The 19144-nt window shown below is 43.2% G+C and overlaps 1 protein-coding gene across 1 annotated transcript in view; it reads left to right on the top strand.

Moving 5' to 3' along the window:
* The window catches only part of cers1 (ceramide synthase 1), a 28372-nt gene extending 10116 nt beyond the window's left edge, over nt 1–18256 (top strand). The window contains exons 2-7 of the mRNA XM_080505853.1: nt 8953–9112; nt 12301–12481; nt 12838–12999; nt 13190–13337; nt 13912–14072; nt 15693–18256. Coding sequence (XP_080361979.1) covers nt 8953–9112; nt 12301–12481; nt 12838–12999; nt 13190–13337; nt 13912–14072; nt 15693–15735 — 855 coding nt within the window. The 3' untranslated portion in view covers nt 15736–18256. The remainder of the gene's footprint in view (nt 1–8952; nt 9113–12300; nt 12482–12837; nt 13000–13189; nt 13338–13911; nt 14073–15692) is intronic.
* Nucleotides 18257–19144: the final 888 nt, after the last annotated feature.

Genomic DNA, 19144 nt, shown 5'->3' with positions numbered 1-19144 from the left:
AATATTTGTCAGGTATGAATCCAGGAACTGAAACCACAAGTTTAATTTGATCGCAAACGTTATTATTCGTGCTCCTTTTCCATTTTAGTCATCAACTAGCAGCCTCAACAGTGTCCAGTTTGCCTCTCTGTTTCTTGACAGTCAGACGATCAGCAAAGACGATCAAAACGTCCTACAATTGTTCGTCTAAGTTTTGTTTTTTAATGTAACTAGTCTTCGAAAATAGATGGATAGTATTCACTCTGTTATTCATTTAGTCATTTGTGCTTGAAATTTCAGCCCGACGACAAGAAAAGCTATCAATAGTTTTAATACTTCATGACAGTAAGATGTTTCAAATGACATGGTAAAGTTGAACTCAAGAATATATACTGTATATATACAATAATTTTATTGTCGTCATTAAAAATTGAAATAATAGTAATATAGAAACTAAAAAGTTGTCATCAAGCCTTTGCTTAGTGGCGATGGGATGGCCGTTTTTCAGTAAAGTCTATTGAATGTCTGCTGGTATGTGTCATAGGATGTGTTCCCATGCCTCTACAGTATATTACACGAGCTTGTCTTTCGCAGTCGGTACATTAATCTGTCACTAACAACAAGTGAGGGAATGATGTAGACGCTGGCGTATAGTGTGTACGTCCTGTCACGTACTTATTTGCAAATAAGTTTTGTCCATGGCTAATCGTGTGCTTTTAATCAAATACAGGTCAAAAGCTCATTGTCCAGCTGCGTTGCCTTAAACCACCTCGTGTCATATGAGCTTTCTTAGTTTGCCTAACAACTTTCACGTGTGAAGCCAAAAAATCATCATACCTTGTTTGGCCGAGTTCCTGTTAGACTAGTGTCTTCCAGATGCCCTTTAGAAAGCACATAGTGCATTTCATCACGCAGTTGGAATGGAAGCAACATCCTGCTGTCCCTCAGTAATTTCGCTCTTTTCTGCGAGTGTGCTGTGAAGCCTTGGGAAACACCAACTGTGCCAGGAGTTTAATGAACGGGCTTTTCTGCAACTTAAAGTTTGACCCAAATATATGTATTGTACACACTATGTATGATGTAACTTCTAAAACGTATCTTCGAGCAGCTGATGGCTTCTTTTCAGTAACGAGACCACATGCCTTTACGTGAAGATGAAAAACATCTGCGGCGCCAAACTACATTTAAATGCTCTGGAAAGAACGGCAAACTATAAATGTTTATCCCTTGCATTTGAATATGGAATTTGTGTTCAGAAGCAAATACCCGAGATTTAATGAAGTCACATTTGCTGCTATTGTGTGTGTAGATATGATTTATATATTAACATATTTTTAGGAAAGAAACAGGTTTTGCCTGTCCAGGGTTATGCAGTGTGGATTGTTTTTCTGCTGCTTGTCAGTGCGAATGATTATCGAAGTGTTTCTCCGCGAAGACTTTAAAATGCCTCTCGACAAGCTTCTCCACCAGAGGCCCTCAGAATTGATCAGTCCATCTCTTTTCATTTCGTCACATGCAAATTGACAGCTGACTAATTTCCCACCGTGCATCACTTAAGTCTCAATGCAGCTTCCAGAGAGGAGACGGGATGTAGATATGTGGAGGTCATGACTAAAATTGCCGCTATTAATCAACATTATTGAGCCGGGGCGGTTGTCAGGGAGAGAAAGAGTGTATTCACCGTGCCAGCATGAACACTGTACAGGAAACATACAGCAGGATTGAAGCCGCTGCAAAACCACCCTGCTGGAAGCCAATGTGTGACATTATTGTGGCCTTAATCCACACATTACGACATTTCTCATCCTCAGCCGAACCCTATAGGACAACTTCAGAAAATCAAAATGTAGGCTGGTTTCAGACATTGTATTCACTCCATAGATCGCACATTGATTTGTGACTCAGTTGGCGCCCACCCAAGGTAGTTGACATTAGGAATGGAGACATTTCGTCAGCTTGTATCTTGCTAACATGTTTACCATTCCTTCCATCTTCGATGTCGCTTTGTCCAACTTAAGGTTGCAGAGGGGCGAGAGCTGACTTCAGCTGACATTGGACAAAGGCAGGATACAGTCATGTGTGGTCACCAGTCCCATCATTGGACAGACACACACACTTAAAATGGTGACAGGTATGGATATTGTATAACCGATTATTTCCTGACATGAATGCAATTCTGGTGTGAAATAATTCAAGCTGAATCACATTTTAGCCTAATATATTGAACACATCCAGCTGAAAGTCTAAATAAAGGAGCAGTAGAAAGCAGTTGTGGGACAGTGATCTGACAGAGATTCAGGCAGCAAACGCTTTGTGAAGCTTTTTGCAGTGTCAAATGGAAATCCAACCGACAAGACAGTTTAGAATCCTTAGACATACAGAGATTCGCCAATGGCAGCCTTTGCTGGCTCCTTCTGCTACTCTTTCTGGGAAATAAGCTTTATCCTCAGCGACAGCTGTCCACTCCTCACCTTGTTAAGAACAAGGAACAAAATGGCTGTGTTGAGTGAGATGATTTCCTCGCCATAGAGAAGGATAATCTGTATTGGATGATGCAGAAGAGAACACTGGAAGGATGGTGTGTTTTGGTATATGGTGGCCCGGACGTTTATCATTCTAGGAAATAAAATGTGACAAAAAGACTTGATGAAACTCCAGTTCTGTCGGCACAAACAGTTACAGAAATATGTCTCTTGTCTGAAAACAACACACACTCATATATGATTAATAGGAAAAGGCTGGAAACTCCTTTTCTAATGACAGCTTCTGTGGGCTCATTAATCCACTTGTTGCCTTTTTGCCTGTATGATATATAAAACGTTCAAAATTATATCAATGCAAAAATGTGAATTTATTAGAGATGTAAAATATAAATTATTTGGTTAGTGGTGATATGGGCAGACCAAAACTGAAATTTGACCCCATTCCAGTACCAAGACTTACAATAACTACAGATTGGATCAATGTAAATGTGGTACAGGTAAAAAGGATATACTTTCTAGCATATGTATATATAGATTGAAACTCGGTTCACCCATAGGATTAGCCACTGCAAATCCTATTTGTCTTCGGTGCTGGAAAAAGATGTAAAGGGACCAGTGGGAACCTGCAGTGGGTTTAACAGTGAAACGGACAGATTGACATCAGCCTTTCCCAGGAGAGATCAAAGCCAGACAAGACCAAAGAATTGTTAGAGTTGAGCGAGGGAGCGAGTGTTACTGAACAAAGCTGCTCGTGAACCAGCGTCCTGACTCACTGGCCCAGTTTATCTTCTTATGCAACAGGCCAGAGTTCATACACCCTGTGTCCTCTCTCATCACTTGCTTTTGTGAAGTGCAGAGGGAGGGGAAGTTCAGAGCGTGCAGTGGGTGACGGAGGGAGCGGCGGTGTGCAGCTGGACATAAATAAAGTGAATGCGAGGGGAAGATTGGGGCAAATAGGAAGGACTGAAATGGAAGCAAGATGGAAAGAGCTTTCTACCAGCCTCCCGGCATGGTTGCTAAGGGAACCACTCATTTGTCACGAGGTCCTTTCAAACCGGGTCTTTTTCTTTCAGACACACTCGGCCCCTGTAATTTCTTCCTGCTATCTCTTTCCATTTCCTGTTCCTCTGTTTTAGAGCTCAGCCTCTCCGCTTACCAGGGAGAACGAGGCAGAAGGGGACAGTGACACGAGAGCCAGCGATGCCCTGAGCGAGAGAAAGAGTTGAGCCAGAGTATGTCTGTCAGAGAGCGAGAGAGAGAGAGAGAACGGGGGGGGGGGGGGGGGGGGGCTGTTGAATGGTCATAGGTCCCAGCTGAGTGTAACTCAAGGCCCTGCCATGTATCTGACAGAGGACGAGTGGATTATCTTGGTGTCCTTGACCCACTATACCCCGGCTGTAGACACGAGCATAGAAAGAAATCCTAAAAGTTGGATGCTCCAGTGTGTGGATGGAGACCAAAGAGAAGGTGGGCTGGGGGGCAAACACAGAGGCTGGCTGTTATGTAATTTCCCACAATCTGCTTTCCAAACAAAGATTTGGTTCCTCTTGTCCTGGTTAAAAGCCAGTGCCGGAATATGGTCGACTAATCTCTTTCCAAAACAGCCACGAGAGAAAACAAAGTTTTTGTTGATTTTTCTCAACAAATAACTTTGTGAGCCTCAAATGTAAATATTTCCTTTATTATTGTTAGTTTTGTCCAAAAAAACCCAACCAGAAACAGGTGATATATGACATTCTCTTGTGATAATCATCATAACAAAATTGAAAATAGTATTACTTTGTGAAGTATATGACCTTGTCAATGTCATATTGTTGTATTGATTGTTTGTACAATATTGTATGATACATATATGTTAAACAAGCCCCTCACATTTTGCTGATTTTGCCAAAATGACTTTTCTTCCTCTCAGTTTCTAGTTTCTTTGTGCTGAATAAACAGAAAGCAACTTCTGCTGTCAGTCTCAAACATGTTTTGGTGTCATGGTAGCTTGAGCAGCACCTTTTAACAGAGCATTAACAAGCCATTGGAGAAAATAGACTGCATTTGATTAAATTTGCACATTCTTTGCATGCTATTATTAAAATTAGTTTCACCCACTCTGAGACTAGATAATCTGAATATATATCAAGTTTGAATACAGGCATTGGGGAAACTTGTTCAATCTTTAGAAAATTATGGAAAATATACAGTATCTTTCAGTGTTACCTCAAAAATTGGATTATTGCCATAATAACTTAAACAACATTGAACTTAGTCTTGCTGTATTTGAGACAGGACTCTTTAAGAGACACAATACTATTTGACAATAGCTCAAATTCACACCCATGGTCAATTTGGAGACATTAATTCAGATAATACTTTAGACTTTTGGAGGAAACCAAAGAACCTGAAAAATACCCCACATCCAGGGAGAGCATGAAGACCCCACACTGAAAGGCCAAAACCCACAGAACTGAACCAAGGATAATATAATATCGCTGTGGTTGTGTTAACCACAACGCAAACCCATGATCATATTATTTTGACAGATATGGGAAAGTTACAGCAATTGACCAAACAAGCATGTCTGGATTGTGAAGGGGAAGCCGAGAAAACCCATGCAGGCACATGCAGAACATGCAAACTCTTCCACCGTACAGAAAGAGCTGAAAGTTAACTCATGACCTCCTGCTAGAGGCTAGAAAAACAAGCACTAACCTTATAAGTTGAGAATAACCTTTCACTGTAGATTTTACTGTAAATGTGTTTTTTTTTTGTTTTGTTTTTTAGCACCTGTCCTGCTAGCATTCATCCCACATTACTGCTCTGGCTAACAGTCAGTACTCATTGTTTGCAGCGGTCGAAGAGGCAAACAGAACCTAAAGGTTGAATTCCTGAGCTGTAGTAAAGAGATGGACAAGCAATAGCCATGATTAACAAGTGTGATCTGAGCTGCAGAGGCAGTGTGGGTGTTTGCATAAACCTGTGTCGGCCTCTCGTGTATTTCAATGTTCATGTGTGTGCAAGGCTTATGATTTGGAGTTTGTGCGTGTGGGGGGGGTTGAAGACTGGGGGTGGGGGGGGGGGGGGGTAATGCTACGTGCTGACAGCTGGCTTCTAAAAATAAATGTAGCAGGCAGGGGGTAGAGGCAGGGGTTGGGAGAGGAGAAATGAGGGCGCAGGGGAGAGAAGGAACTAAAGGGGATGGAGGGGGTGAGAACAGGGGGGACGCATGTAAGGGGTGGGTGGGGGGGGGGTGGATACAGAGGGGGCTGATCCAGATGTACCGAGAGACTTGAGAGAATGTGGTGAGTGTCCTGCACTCCACTGCGCTCCGGTCATAACTTACTGAAGACACACCACATGTCACCCCCGTCTCAGCCAATCAACGGCCGCGGCTGGGATCACATGTCCTCCGCCCGCTGCCTCTCTTCCTCCTCATGTGTCACAGCTGAGGACCACAAAGTCTGTTGCTGTGACAATGCTATCAGGCATCAGTGTTGCCCTGTCAACTTCCCTGCTCGTCTTGTTTGACTCATAGGCGACTCAGGAGGTAGTTTCTCATTCAGAAAACTGCAGAAAAGAATTTAAACATCACAGATGAAGGAAGAACGACCAAAAAAAGTAAATGAAGTGAGAAATGGGAGAGTGAATTTCAGAAGAAACAGATACATTGTCATGTTTTGTTAGTTTTTTTTAAGGGGAAAAAAAATAAAAGGGAGGATGAATTCCTGCTCAGAAGCCACAGCAGCACTACATTAATTTGTCATGTCAGCGGTGAGTGAGCCGTGTCAGATCATGTCCTGTAGACCAGCAGCTTGGTAATATCTGAATGAGATGCCCTGTATCACTGACACAGGCAGCTTTCACTTTCCTGCCTCCTGTTACCGTCTCAGTGCATCTCGTCTCGGGTGTGTGTGTCTGCGTCACTTTGTACGCGAGGCAGTGAGCTGGGTTTGGTTTCCTGTCTTGGCACAGCTCTGAAACTCTGAGAACCCGCCTGTCTCACAACCTGAATAAGCTGCCATACCGAACTTAATATTTTACCTGCCTGCGATGCCCCCTTCTGTGTTTCCTCTCCATGGCGCTGCACATGTGGAATTATTTATCACTCTCACATCCTGTGCATTTCCCCGAGACAGTTACTTTGCCGTTGCAAATGAGTGTGAAGATTTAAAGATGCAATACAACTGGGGACTGCACACAGCAAGATAATACAGCCACACCAGTGAGTGGATGGGTGGAGTAATGCTATCAGGCTCCATCAGTATGTCAGGATCCTTCTCCTCCACTTCCTCTATTTCTGCTTACACAGCACACTATAACCAGACTTGCAAAAGACACATTTTTGTGGGTGGCAAGTCATGTGTTCGTGTCGTGCTGAAGCTTTATGATGAAGCGAACATGTGTCAGTGAGATAGAGACATATGGAAATAAAGGAAATCAACGTGTCGATGTCAATGAGTCAGATATCTTGATGTATTTGCAGCAGCCTGAAAAGATGCCTTCGGTGTCCGCGATGTAACGTCTTAACGACACCGTCAGCAGCACTGGTAGCCTGCCAGCAGTAGTCATCTTTCACTTTCTGTCAACACTTTAGTATATACCTACATAAATCACTCTTTTTTTTTTTTTTTTTTTAATGAATGAAGAATGGACGAAAAACCGCATTGGCCTCCGGCAGGGGTGTCCTTTGTCACCGGTTCTGTTCATCATATATATGGACAAAATTTCTAGGCACAGCCGGGGGCCGGAGGGGGTCCGGCTTGGGGACCACAGAATCTCATCTCTGCTATTTGCGGATGATGTGGTTCTGTTGGCCCCATCAAGCCTGGATCTCCAGCGTGCACTGACACGGTTCGCAGCCGAGTGTGAAGCAGCTGGGATGAGGATCAGCACCTCTAAATCCGAGGCCATGGTTCTCGACCGGAAAAAGGTGGCTTGCCCCCTCCAGGTCGGTGGAGTGCCCTTGTCCCAAGTGGAGGAGTTTAAGTATCTTGGGGTCTTGTTCACGAGTGGGGGAAAGATGGAGCGTGAGATCGACAGGCGGATCGGTGCAGCGTCTGCAGTTATGCGGACGTTGTATCGGTCCGTCGTGGTGAAGAAGGAGCTGAGCCAAAAAGCGAAGCTCTCGATTTACCGGTCGATCTTCGTTCCTACCCTCACCTATGGTCATGAACTATGGGTCATGGCCGAAAGAACGAGATCCCGGATACAAGCGGCTGAAATGAGCTTCCTCCGTAGGGTGGCTGGGCGTACCCTTAGAGATAGGGTGAGGAGCTCAGTCACCAGGGAGGAGCTCGGAGTAGAGCCGCTGCTCCTCCACATCGAGAGGAGCCAGCTGAGGTGGCTCGGGCATCTATTTCGGATGCCCCCCGGACGCCTCCCGAGGGAGGTGTTTCGGGCATGTCCCTCCGGTAGGAGGCCTCGGGGCAGACCCAGGACACGCTGGAGGGACTATGTCTCTCGGCTGGCCTGGGAACGCCTTGGGGTGCCACCGGAAGAGCTGGAGGAAGTGTCTGGGCAACTCTGCTCAGACTGCTGCCTCCGCGACCCGGCCCCGGATAAAGCGGTAGCCAATGGATGGATGGATGGATGGAATGAAGAATGTTTTTCCGGTGCAATGTTTTGAAAGTAGCTTGTTTCACAAGCGATGTCTGTTATGTTTACGTGTTGTAATTTGTCCTGTATCCATTCTGTTTTCTTTTTTCTTGTGTAGTTTTTTCATTCAACTCTGGCTGTACAACACACACAGTCCACTTGATGTCCTTAGTTTCACTCACACATACCCCAGTTTGCCACCTAACATCTCCTGCTGTATGTTGTTGTTATTATATATATAATTGTCATAAAATTTCATAAAACGTTAAACAACTAATATAATGTTAAACTGAGAAAATCTTTTTTACTACACTCCCTTAAATGCACGATTTTAGGAGCACCTGAGAAACATTAATGCAATCTCTTTCAACAGCCTGGCAATAAATTGTACATTCATGAATATTTGATTCAAACAGTTTTAGAGAGGTGCTGATTCAGCTTCATGGTCATTCTGAAGGCCGTAGTGCTGCTGAACTTTACTGCTGTGAACTATCGCTCTGATCACCCCGATTATATGGAAAAGAAGAACAGGCTGGATACTGGGAAAACCTTTTCCATTTCCTTAGGAATTACAAATACATCTGTGTTATTACCAGTTTGCTTTAGTTTCAGCTTGTTAAACCAAACAAACTGGGCCTGCTCAACTTGAAACAATCAAAATGTGGAAACAACTGGATGACTTCGTCTGAATGACTCAACTCACCAGCGCCCGTGTGCATTAAGTGGCTGGGAGCGCTGCATGTTCTTGACTTCACCGCACATTGAAGTCACCAAAACAATAAAATGAATTTGTTGTCCAAAAGCCCCTGAGCAGCTCACTTTGCCACAAACCTGCAGAGGCAGCTCATTGACATTTGTCCTCTGACTGTATGAATTTTTTTTTTTTTTGTCTCTGCTTTGTCCTCAGCCTCTCGCACAGTGGTGCAGGCTGCTGCCCAAAGATGCTGCCAAGATGCCGGAGAGCGCGTGGAAGCTGGTCTTCTACACCATGTCATGGTCCTACAGCACCTACCTGCTTTTCTTCACCTCCTACTCCTTTTTCAACGACCCACCGTCGGTCTTTTACAGTAAGATACCCAGCAGACGATGACATCTACAGCTCAGTTGCATGTTGTTTGTATTTTAACTGACTCATTCCATTGTACCCATCCATGTCACATTAATGGTAATGTAATGCAAAAGCTGGAAAGAGCTTTCATCAGGTACTTACTTAGATAATCACAATAAAAAAGAGAGGAGCCCTTTGAAATTTAGCACCATATTTTCTGTTTATAGTCCTCTACAATCTACAACTTTCAACAGCTTTTTTTTCCAATCGAAACACTGTCTTGTAGATTCATAAAAATTCAAGAAATAAAAAAGTATATTAAAGATGCATATCATTTTAAACCTTAAGATCGGTTGTTTTTCCTCATTCCTATTGATGTTCTTGAACCACAGTCTGTAAAAAAAATTTTTTCTTGGTTTCACAGACAGAAGTTGTGGAACAACTTTTATTTTGGGCTGATCTGAGTTCTATGCTGACCCACTGAACGCCTCCTGTGTAGACTTGCACACACAGAGCAATTACTGCAGACACTGCTGAATGAGCCAAAATGATCCCTTAACACAAATAAGAGTTTCGCCACAGTATTTCTCATTTTGTTAAAGTGCTTTGGGTCCATTTTATCACCAATAACTTGACTCCATCCAGCCATTCGTCCATTCAGAGACCATAACACCCAATAACTTATTGGATTTATATCCCATATGAATAATACACAACTTGTTCAATGGTTTCATCAGAGGCAGTTTCTCTTTGCACATCCCAGGGTAGGTAATTTATTTGAATCTTCTTTAAAAGGCAGACCACACAACAAAGTCTCGTAAAATGCCTCTTTGAGTATTCAAATAACATTACGTCATGTGGCTGAATCCCCATATGTTATTTTCAAAGAGTGCATCCCAACATCAGAAGCAGAAGCCATGAGTTAGTTGTCCTTGCTTTGCCTATTGCAAAGCACATTACACTCTGGCTCAATATCAATGATAAATTATCTGAATAATTTCACCTGGAGAAAAGAGTCATGCCTGTGAACTCAGCATTACTGATGCAGGCTGGATGTGCGCTGGGACTTGTGAGGCATTTTATAGCCTCTCAGCCTCTTCCATCAGACGTGGAGGTGTCGAGGCTCCTGAGTGGAGCTCGCAAAGGCCAGTTGACAGCACCAGGTTCATCTTTAATAGCTACTTCACCTCTAATAGCTGTCAGCTTGAGTCGTGCACAAAGGGAGCATAATAGGTCCGGACAGTTTAGAGAGCGGAAGGAAAGAATGGACAGACGAAGACGTGAAGCTTCTCCAAGCAGACCTGAGGAGGGTTACTGTATGTGTGTCTTGAGGAGAAAAGAGGAATATATACACACACACACGTATATATATAGATATAGATATATTTATATATGAAAAGACTCCAGTTCCCATGCCTCCACTTGGCAGCTACTTTGTTGTGATCCATCTGGCAGACCTCTTCTCAATGTTTAATGATGGAAGGTCCAATCAATAAACATTACACAAGGCCCGAACGTAACCCCATATCACTGGAGACAAACCTCACTCAAACAGCAGAGGAGAAAGTTTCCGTCCAACATCCGATAGGCCTCAGAGACATGAGCCAGCCTCATAGCCTTAATCTACATGTGGCCCGTTTTTCTTGCAGTACTTTAAAAACCCTGCCGATTACTCTCGAGGGTAAACCTGATCCCTTCAGCCTCCCCTCATACCTACATCCCCAGCTGACCCTTCACCTCTGGTATCTCTCCCCGGAAATGATTGTATATAGTTCACTGTCTACTGATACCGGTTAGAGCATATTTATGTCAAAATGGGGTGTACGTTTATATACCATGAGGATCTGGCTTTATACACACCGACTCATCATCTGCGGCAAACAACTGCATTACTCCTCTTTATATTTATACTCCTGCTGTACTGCCTTGAGGCAATCATCTGTCTGAAATCAAATAGGGCTATCCAGTGATCAGCTCTGTCGTCTCACAGCCAAAATGTGCACAGTTTGTGTTTGGGTTAGGCTTGGGCAGTGTACCGTTCGGCATTTGCATGTTCTTCTTCTTGTGCATTGTGCATATTTTCTGAGTAATGATGAATTTAAAACTGCCAGTAGGTGTGAATGTGACTATGATCGTCCTCTTCTCTTGTTGAGTCAACTTCTGCATTCTTATCTGATGCTTTCGTGAAGTTGGTCCCTTTTAAAAATATGAGCAAATCATCTGTTCACAGTTTATCACGGCTCCGACTGCAACAACAAAAAATGCAGTTTGGTTTGTGCAACAAAAACCAGCATGGGCAGGGGAGATCACAGTGTGGCAGATCCAAAACAAGGGCCTCCAACCCTTTGAGTTTTCACTGATAAGCTCCGTGCCTGATGTAAATAGGCCTATTGGCATGGCTATATCAAACTGCATGATAGTGATGATACCACTACGCCTCTCTGTTTTAAAATATGTTGCACTCAGTAGCAAAAAAAAGAGCACAGACAACAGAGAATGAAATACCTCTGTCATACACAACATGAATGTACGGCCTTTTTTTTCCCTGTGCCATTTATAAATCTTTAGCATAACAATTATCTTTACAAAAGAATCTTTGTGTTTGTATATTTGGAGTCTGGAGTCTGCTGACACCTGAGGTGTGCGTGACCTGTACACAGGTCAGCACTGTGCACCAGGAACTAAGAACTATTCAAGCTGTAATTGTTAAAACGTATCATTTTGCTGCCCCCTGTTGATGAAATTTCAATATATCTACCACAGTTTCTCTCAAACGTTGCAACAATACATGGCTCAAGAGATCAGCAGGTTTATTCTTCAATTTAAAGAAACTCTGATCATATATTATGGTGTTGCCTTTACGTATGAATTTCCCTTTAACTTGATAATATGAAATACACATATGTGTCTCATAACATAACATGGTTCTTCACCTTAGGAAAAAAAAACAGTTCCAAGACTTCTTGTTAAAAGCTTTCTATGATATTTCTATTATTTGCCAGGCCAAAATTCCTTTGCAAATCAACTTTAATTTGTAATGTCATGTGATGTTAATTCTTCAAAAGTTATGCTTTACCCTTTATCAGACAGGTGACCATATTTGGTCAAAGGTCTTGAGGTTTGATTATGAGGATACAGTATTGTGCATTATTTCTGCAGTTTTCTTTACACCCATATTGAAATGTTTCCTTCTCGCCCGTCGTCCAGACTGGAAGAGTGGTATGTCAGTGCCTCTAGACATCGCCATAGCCTACCTGATCCAAGGCAGCTTCTACGGCCACTCCATCTATGCTACGGTCTACATGGACGCCTGGAGGAAGGACTCTGCAGTCATGGTGGTGCACCACATCATCACACTGGCTCTCATTTCCTTCTCCTATGCCTTCAGGTACTTCTTTTAATGGTGTATTGTTGTGCTTTCAGATAACTCACCACAGAAGAGGAAACTCTTAGCAGATGTAATAATCACAGCAACATACAGAGAAGCAGGGACACAGCGAGTTGTATCAGCGACGATGATCAAATTCATGAACGCGAGCGTTACATTATGATTTAATATGCTGAAAAAGATTGAACAGAAACGTATTTATCTCAGTTCAGCAAAAACAAGGAACAAGAACAATGCAATTCCTTTCCTGTAACCAAGAAAACAATTTTTTTTGATGATGTCCTGCTCTCGTGCATGCATTAGGAATGAATACAAACACGACACGCACTGTACTGTGTATGTTTCGTGCCCTTCAGGTACCACAACGTTGGCATTTTGGTGTTATTCCTGCATGACATCAACGACATCCAGCTGGAGTTCACCAAGCTCAACGTCTACCTGAAGTCCCGAGGAGGAGGGTATTACCTGCTCAATGACGTGCTGTCCAACATGGGCTCCGTCAGCTTCAGCATCACCTGGTGAGCACTGACACACACACACACACACACACACTCATTTCTCCTTCTAATAGTTCTTTGTCACAGTGTAAAGTTCTGCAGCGTTTCCGTAATGTTTTGCGTCGTTCACTCAATAAGTTGTCCAAGACGAAGAGACGGGCGCTACGCTTACTTCTCGTCCTCACTGTAATACGGTCTCTGTCTCTCTCAGGTTCTGGTTCCGTCTCTACTGGTTCCCTCTCAAAGTGCTGTACGCCACCTGTGTGTCCAGCCTCCAGTCCGTCCCCACCATCCCCTTCTACTTCTTCTTTAACGCACTGCTCTTTGCGCTGCTCATCATGAATATCTACTGGTTCTTGGTGAGGATACATGAGAGGCATTTACAAAACGCTGAACTTCATACGATTGCAGTATTAACTTCCATCAAATGGAGGTCGGCACTTCTCAGTAGTGGACAGGCACTTCCCTCCTCAAGAGATAATACAAATATACAAGGTCAATATGAATGATAAATCAATAGAATATTTAGGAATAAATGTTACACAAGTAGCTCTGATATTATATGAGTGAAATTACACAAAAAATACATTTGAAAAAAGAAGGAAAGATCTGAAGAGTTGGTCAGATATTAGTCTGAACTCCAGCTTAACGATTGAAATATACATTAAGCAATTCACAGAACGAGATCATGTGATGTCAAGGTTAATATGGAGAAAAGTGACGGCAACTGATATATAATGATAAAACCTCATTAAAACCATAGACTTATAGAAATATCCAACACTTTTCTGGCAAACATAATGATTTTACAGATATTTTCGTGAGTGGCTTGTGAAGATTTAATAATAAGAAACGTTTTAACTCAGGTGGCAGATTTGGCAGATCCGATTTAATTTGTCCCCGTTTTCCTCTTGTCTGTTTGCGTCTGTCTAGTTCATCGTGGTCTTTGTAGTGAAGGTGCTCAAGATGAAGGAAGTGAACGACGTCCGGGAGTACGAGGACGAGGACAGCAGCAAGGCGGCGGGGAGATTGCGGCGGAATCCTCAGGCACAAAACAACGACGATGATGCTGGACATCACAATTCTGCCGAGGGGTGAGCGACGCCTTCGGTCTTGTCTTGTGTTTGCTCCGTCTCAGAAACCACAGCTCTGGCTGGAAAATGACCCTCCGGCCAAGCGGTGGCAGAGTTTTACTATAAAATTAGAACCTGTTTTAGGAGTTTGGAGGAAAACCAAACCCGTCTTTAGGTGCTATTTGTGGAATTTCCACACCAATAAATCAGGAGTAGACAGATCATTAGGGAAATCTGTGCAAAGCCAGCCTTTGTCAGTGTGTTAAGTTATTCCTGTCCTGGTGTTTATCACCTGTATCAATGCTCACATTTATCAACAGCTATAATTATTATTATTATTATTTTTTTTTAAACATCATAGCCACATGCTGACATGTCGCACTCAATATGAAACCAAAACCTGAGTAACAGGAACTTCTGTTCGTCAAATTAAAAGTGTCTCTGAATGAAAGTGTTCCAGAAATATGAACAAACGTGACAGTGCCACCTCACAGATACTACGATACACTTTACTGCCATCAAAGATAAGCTGGGCTCACACAGCGGTCAAACTGCAGCCAAAGTCCCACAGTGCTCTCCTTGCTCATGTACGATAGATCCAAACTCAACTGACTCCACTGATTATAAAACAAAAAGACTACTGACAGAAGTGAAACTGTGTTTTTGTTATTTCGTCATTACATCACAAAACACACATTTATTTGGTATTTAGTGGTTCAAACTGCAGAGACCCTGTGGGGGGGCTTCAGCGACTGAGGATGAGCCCCCCCCCCCCCGAGTCAGCTCTCTGGCGCCCCCCAAGGGGAAGTTTGTCCCTACGGGACACTGAAAGTCACCAAATAACCTCAAAATGCATCATTTCGACCTGTGGGAGGAAAGTCCCTGGAGTGAGCATGAACATGCAAACTTCACATAGAAAAGCCCATTTGATCCATTTGTGAGTTAATCCAAGCAGATACGGTGGTGTTACTCTCTGATTCTATAGAAGGACACTGAGGCTTTCAAGATTGTGGCTCTTAGTCTTTGGGCCTTTTATTGACCTTTAAGCACGCCACCATATCACACAATGAACACTGGACTTTCATGCGAAAGCCCTTTGAAACACCCAACCAGAGAAATATCGACTGAAACCAAAGTATATCTTTTTGTGCTTTTTTTATCTGAAGCTATTGACTCATCCGTTGTTCCGTTGTTATCTGTTCATATACCTTTACCCCTGTGCATCCCTGTCATCTGCTGCTGGTTATCAATTGCAGCCTTTGACCACTCTATCTTTGAAGACCCCGAATCCTTTAGGGTCTTCTTCACTCTGCCTCTCTGATTTGTTAAGAATAGATGAATATGACAATAACAGTATTGTAGTGGTAGAATTAATAGGTTTGTTGTTGTGGGGCAGGGTCCCCCTCCTCATGAGAGCAGCTGTAGCTGGGGGGGGCAGGTGGACCTCCTGCTGAGCCGATAGGATCCAACCACCCCGGGACCATATGGAGATTTGATTATGTGGCGCTCCTTATCAGCCCGGCCTTTAACACTTCTGATATCCTCCGTGCCCGCTCTGCTGAAACACCCCCCCCCCCCCCCCTCCCCTCTCCACTCTTTCCTCCACCACTCACTGCTGCTCTCTCTGTCTGTCTTTGGCAGGAAGCACGTGCAGAACGGGATCACTAAGGAGAAGCATCTATAACCGCCTCTCCACCGCCGCCACCTGGCACCACGCTACAAGTGCATGCACGGTGGGACGCAACTCCTCAGAAAGCTCACGCTCCCGACGTGGCCGGAAGGATGAGTGTGAAAACGAGCAAAATAGGAAAAAACAACCAAGCTAGAGTGCGACGAGTTTCTATTCTTTTTATTTGTTTTAGACCATTTCATTTCATTTCTGTCCTTTTGGTTCTCAGTTTTTTGTTTTGTTAGCGCACTGTGAATGTTATTTCAGCTGACTTTTTGTCTTACTGTTGGTAACTTTGCATTTGGTAGATTCAGTAGAACGCCAGTTTGAGTGAGAGTTGGACTGTGACCGTACAGGGTGTCATATTCATCACTTCACCCTCACACCACCACAGCACCCAGACAAGGGACCAGGTTTTGGCTGGTTAAAAGCACTTATAGACCTTCAGATCTGTAGTAAGATGACGAACAAGCTCTACGCTACTTCTGTAAGGGTGACATGTTTCCCAATGGGTTCCTTTTCTTCTTACCTTCTCCTACTTCAACGTCCGTCCATCCTTTGAATGAAAACACAAGGAGTCAAGATATAAAAAGAAAAGAAAAGAAAAGAAAAAAAAAACCTACATGATTGAGTGGCGAGCCTGCCTCCTGTTGTCCGGCGCTGCTGCAACACATGGATTGATTTTCATACTATTTGTGGCGACTGCACAGCTGCGGCCCTCTGCATCTATTAATTTGAACTGAAAAGCAGGGACGTGAGTGTGTGTGTGTGTGTGTGTGTCTGTGTGAGAATGTGTGTGTGAGAATGTGTGTGTACTGATGATCAGCAGGCATTGGGATTATTCCCCTCAGCATTCCCGTGTGGAGAAAGCTTTCTTCTTTTGTTTTAAATAGTAGTTCCTCAGTGTGCGTTGCGAAGCATCTGTTGCTGCACTGACATGAAGGCGTACAAGCTGATTGCTGGTTTAATGACGGCAAATAGCGAGAATTGATTGAACGGGTTTTTAAGTGTCATCCTCATGATTTAAGTTGTTTGAACCCACGTGGATTTTAATCACATTTTAAAGCGGTTCGGCGGCGGCGGCGGCTATTGGGTTCGCAAACGATTTGAAACAATAGCCCCCCGAACATGTGTAAAGATTTAAAAAAAAAAAAAAAAAATCAGTATGTTATTTAAAAAAAAAGATTTAAAAAAAAAATCTAAACATGTATGCACACATTATGGTATTCAGGAATGCATGACATTGGAATGATTTTTGGAAATATGCTATAAAATTGTCAAAAATCCTCTAGCTATGTAATCATTACATCTTTATTCTAGTCAGAAAATTGTTTTTGAAGCAGCGCTGACCACCGACGCAAACACAGGGAGCCACTCGGCCCCCCCGTGAGATTCACACATGGGTCCTTCAGACCGTGCGGCTCCAGGGAGCCACATCGAGACGTCTGGACCGAACTCGGTCGACCACAGTGAAGGGAACCGTTTCATTTGACTGGTTTTTTTCTCCCGCTGTTACCTGTGTGCGTTACTGGAACGGCTGCTGCACTTCTATTAAATTAAGGGATGTTTCTATTTTTACTACCTTCTCGATCAAATTCACGCTCTTGTTTGGATGAACAGCATGCTTGTGCTGCTGGAGCAGGCCGCAGATGTCGTCTGTTCGTTCAGTTTTAGTTTGTTATCCGCGGTCCCCACGTTGGCGCGACGGAGGGAGGGGGATTGGAACTAACTTTAAATTTTTACATGAAACTATCACTATTAGTGCTATAGTTCGGGTTATCCCTGTTGATTTTTTTTTTCTTTTTTTATACATTCTCTTTGAATTGCTGCTGTTATTTTACCTGTGAGAGCACTGTTTGTATCCCAGATGTGTGTCGTTTCATTTCCTGCTGTGTGTCGTCTGCTCGGATCAGGTATTTTCACCCGGGACCAGGGAAAGCTGTTTTGCCCAACGTACATCCCAACCTCTGGATTTTCGGTTTCCCGCCTCTCGTTTTTTTTTTTAAAAATCTGAATGCTGGCTCACACTCGCTTGTGGTGTAGTCGCACGACACATCTGTACTGTAAGCGACATGGTCCATCCAACATGTTGCTGTCGTTCCTGTTCAACTGTGAGGCTTAGAATATCCAGTAGTCTGCTCATATTCTTGTTATGTGATGACGGAAATAATACCTGAACTGGGATTGGAAGACTACAGTAAACCCACAAAGACCTGTGATCTGGATTCGGTGTGATGCGATGGTACTGTGTGATACACACTTGCTTTCCCCAGCTCACCGACACAACGCACAGTAGCTGTGTGGCGTCAACGAGTAGCGACTACTCGGGGTGGGCAACAAGATTAAATGTACCACTAGATAAGACTGTAATGTTTACAACGTGGTGTTTACCCTCCTCAACACCTCCGTGTACGTTCAGCTTTTACAGACAATGTCTTTAAACAGCTAATAGCTTTTAAATCTTTTTTTTTTTTTTATTATTTAAAGGTTTTGAGTATTTAAATTAGTGAATTATCCCCTCCTCTTAAGAAAAACAAACAAAAACACACACACACACAAACTCCCCAAAACATTGAAGTGTGTTTATGTAATCTACTTCCCTGTGCAATAAAAGTTTCAATACCTGGACACCATCCGCACTGAGTTTATTTAAGAGAAATAATGAATTAATTAAAAAGGGGGGGGGGGGGGGGGGGGGAGGTCTTAACAGCACATGTTCATGATGGTGAATTCTAAATTATTTCTTTCGGTAAGTTTTACACACATTTGCCACCTCCAGCCCAGTTTAACTGAGACACTTCTGGATGTAAAGTGCAAAACAAAGTCTGGCTGATTGATTACATCATGTGCAGTTTAGGGAGGAGGGGGTTCATTTTTATGATTTTTCCAAGCTTGTTTTAGTCAAGCTAGAAGATTTCTTATCTTTTAAGTCGGTTATGATTAAAGCAATCAACAGTCTAGCGAAGAATAATCCCCTTCACAAAGTTGTGTGAATACACACAAGTCCACATTTATTGGCTCCACTTCCTCTCGAGCAGTAAGACACAAATCTGGGTTTGATCTGAAGGACAAATGAAGTGTTTTTCAAACAGTTTGTGATACAGCTGGTTTCCAGACTTTTGAGCTTGTCATCTCCACATTGACAAAGCAAATCATGGAAATGTTAGGGAGCGATGGATTATGTGACTGGTGTTTGTGAGCTGCACTATAAAGCGGCATTGGGCACCTTATAGCAAACAGCGGTGGGCGGAGGGCTGCTATTCAGTGTATTTGCAGTCCGTATGTACACACTAATGAGATCAGCACAGAGATATCTGAGGGAAGGCAGTAAGTTAAACTAATACATCATGACCAAACCATCCATGTTTGAAAATTCATCAGCATTGCGGCAACATTGATGAAGCTGCTGCGTTGCGAAAGTGGA

The sequence above is a fragment of the Blennius ocellaris genome (genome assembly GCF_963422515.1).
Source record: "Blennius ocellaris genome assembly, chromosome: 12".
Lineage (NCBI taxonomy): Eukaryota > Metazoa > Chordata > Actinopteri > Blenniiformes > Blenniidae > Blennius > Blennius ocellaris.
Note: the sequence above shows the minus strand (reverse complement) of the source record. Positions and strands in the feature narration are given on the sequence as shown.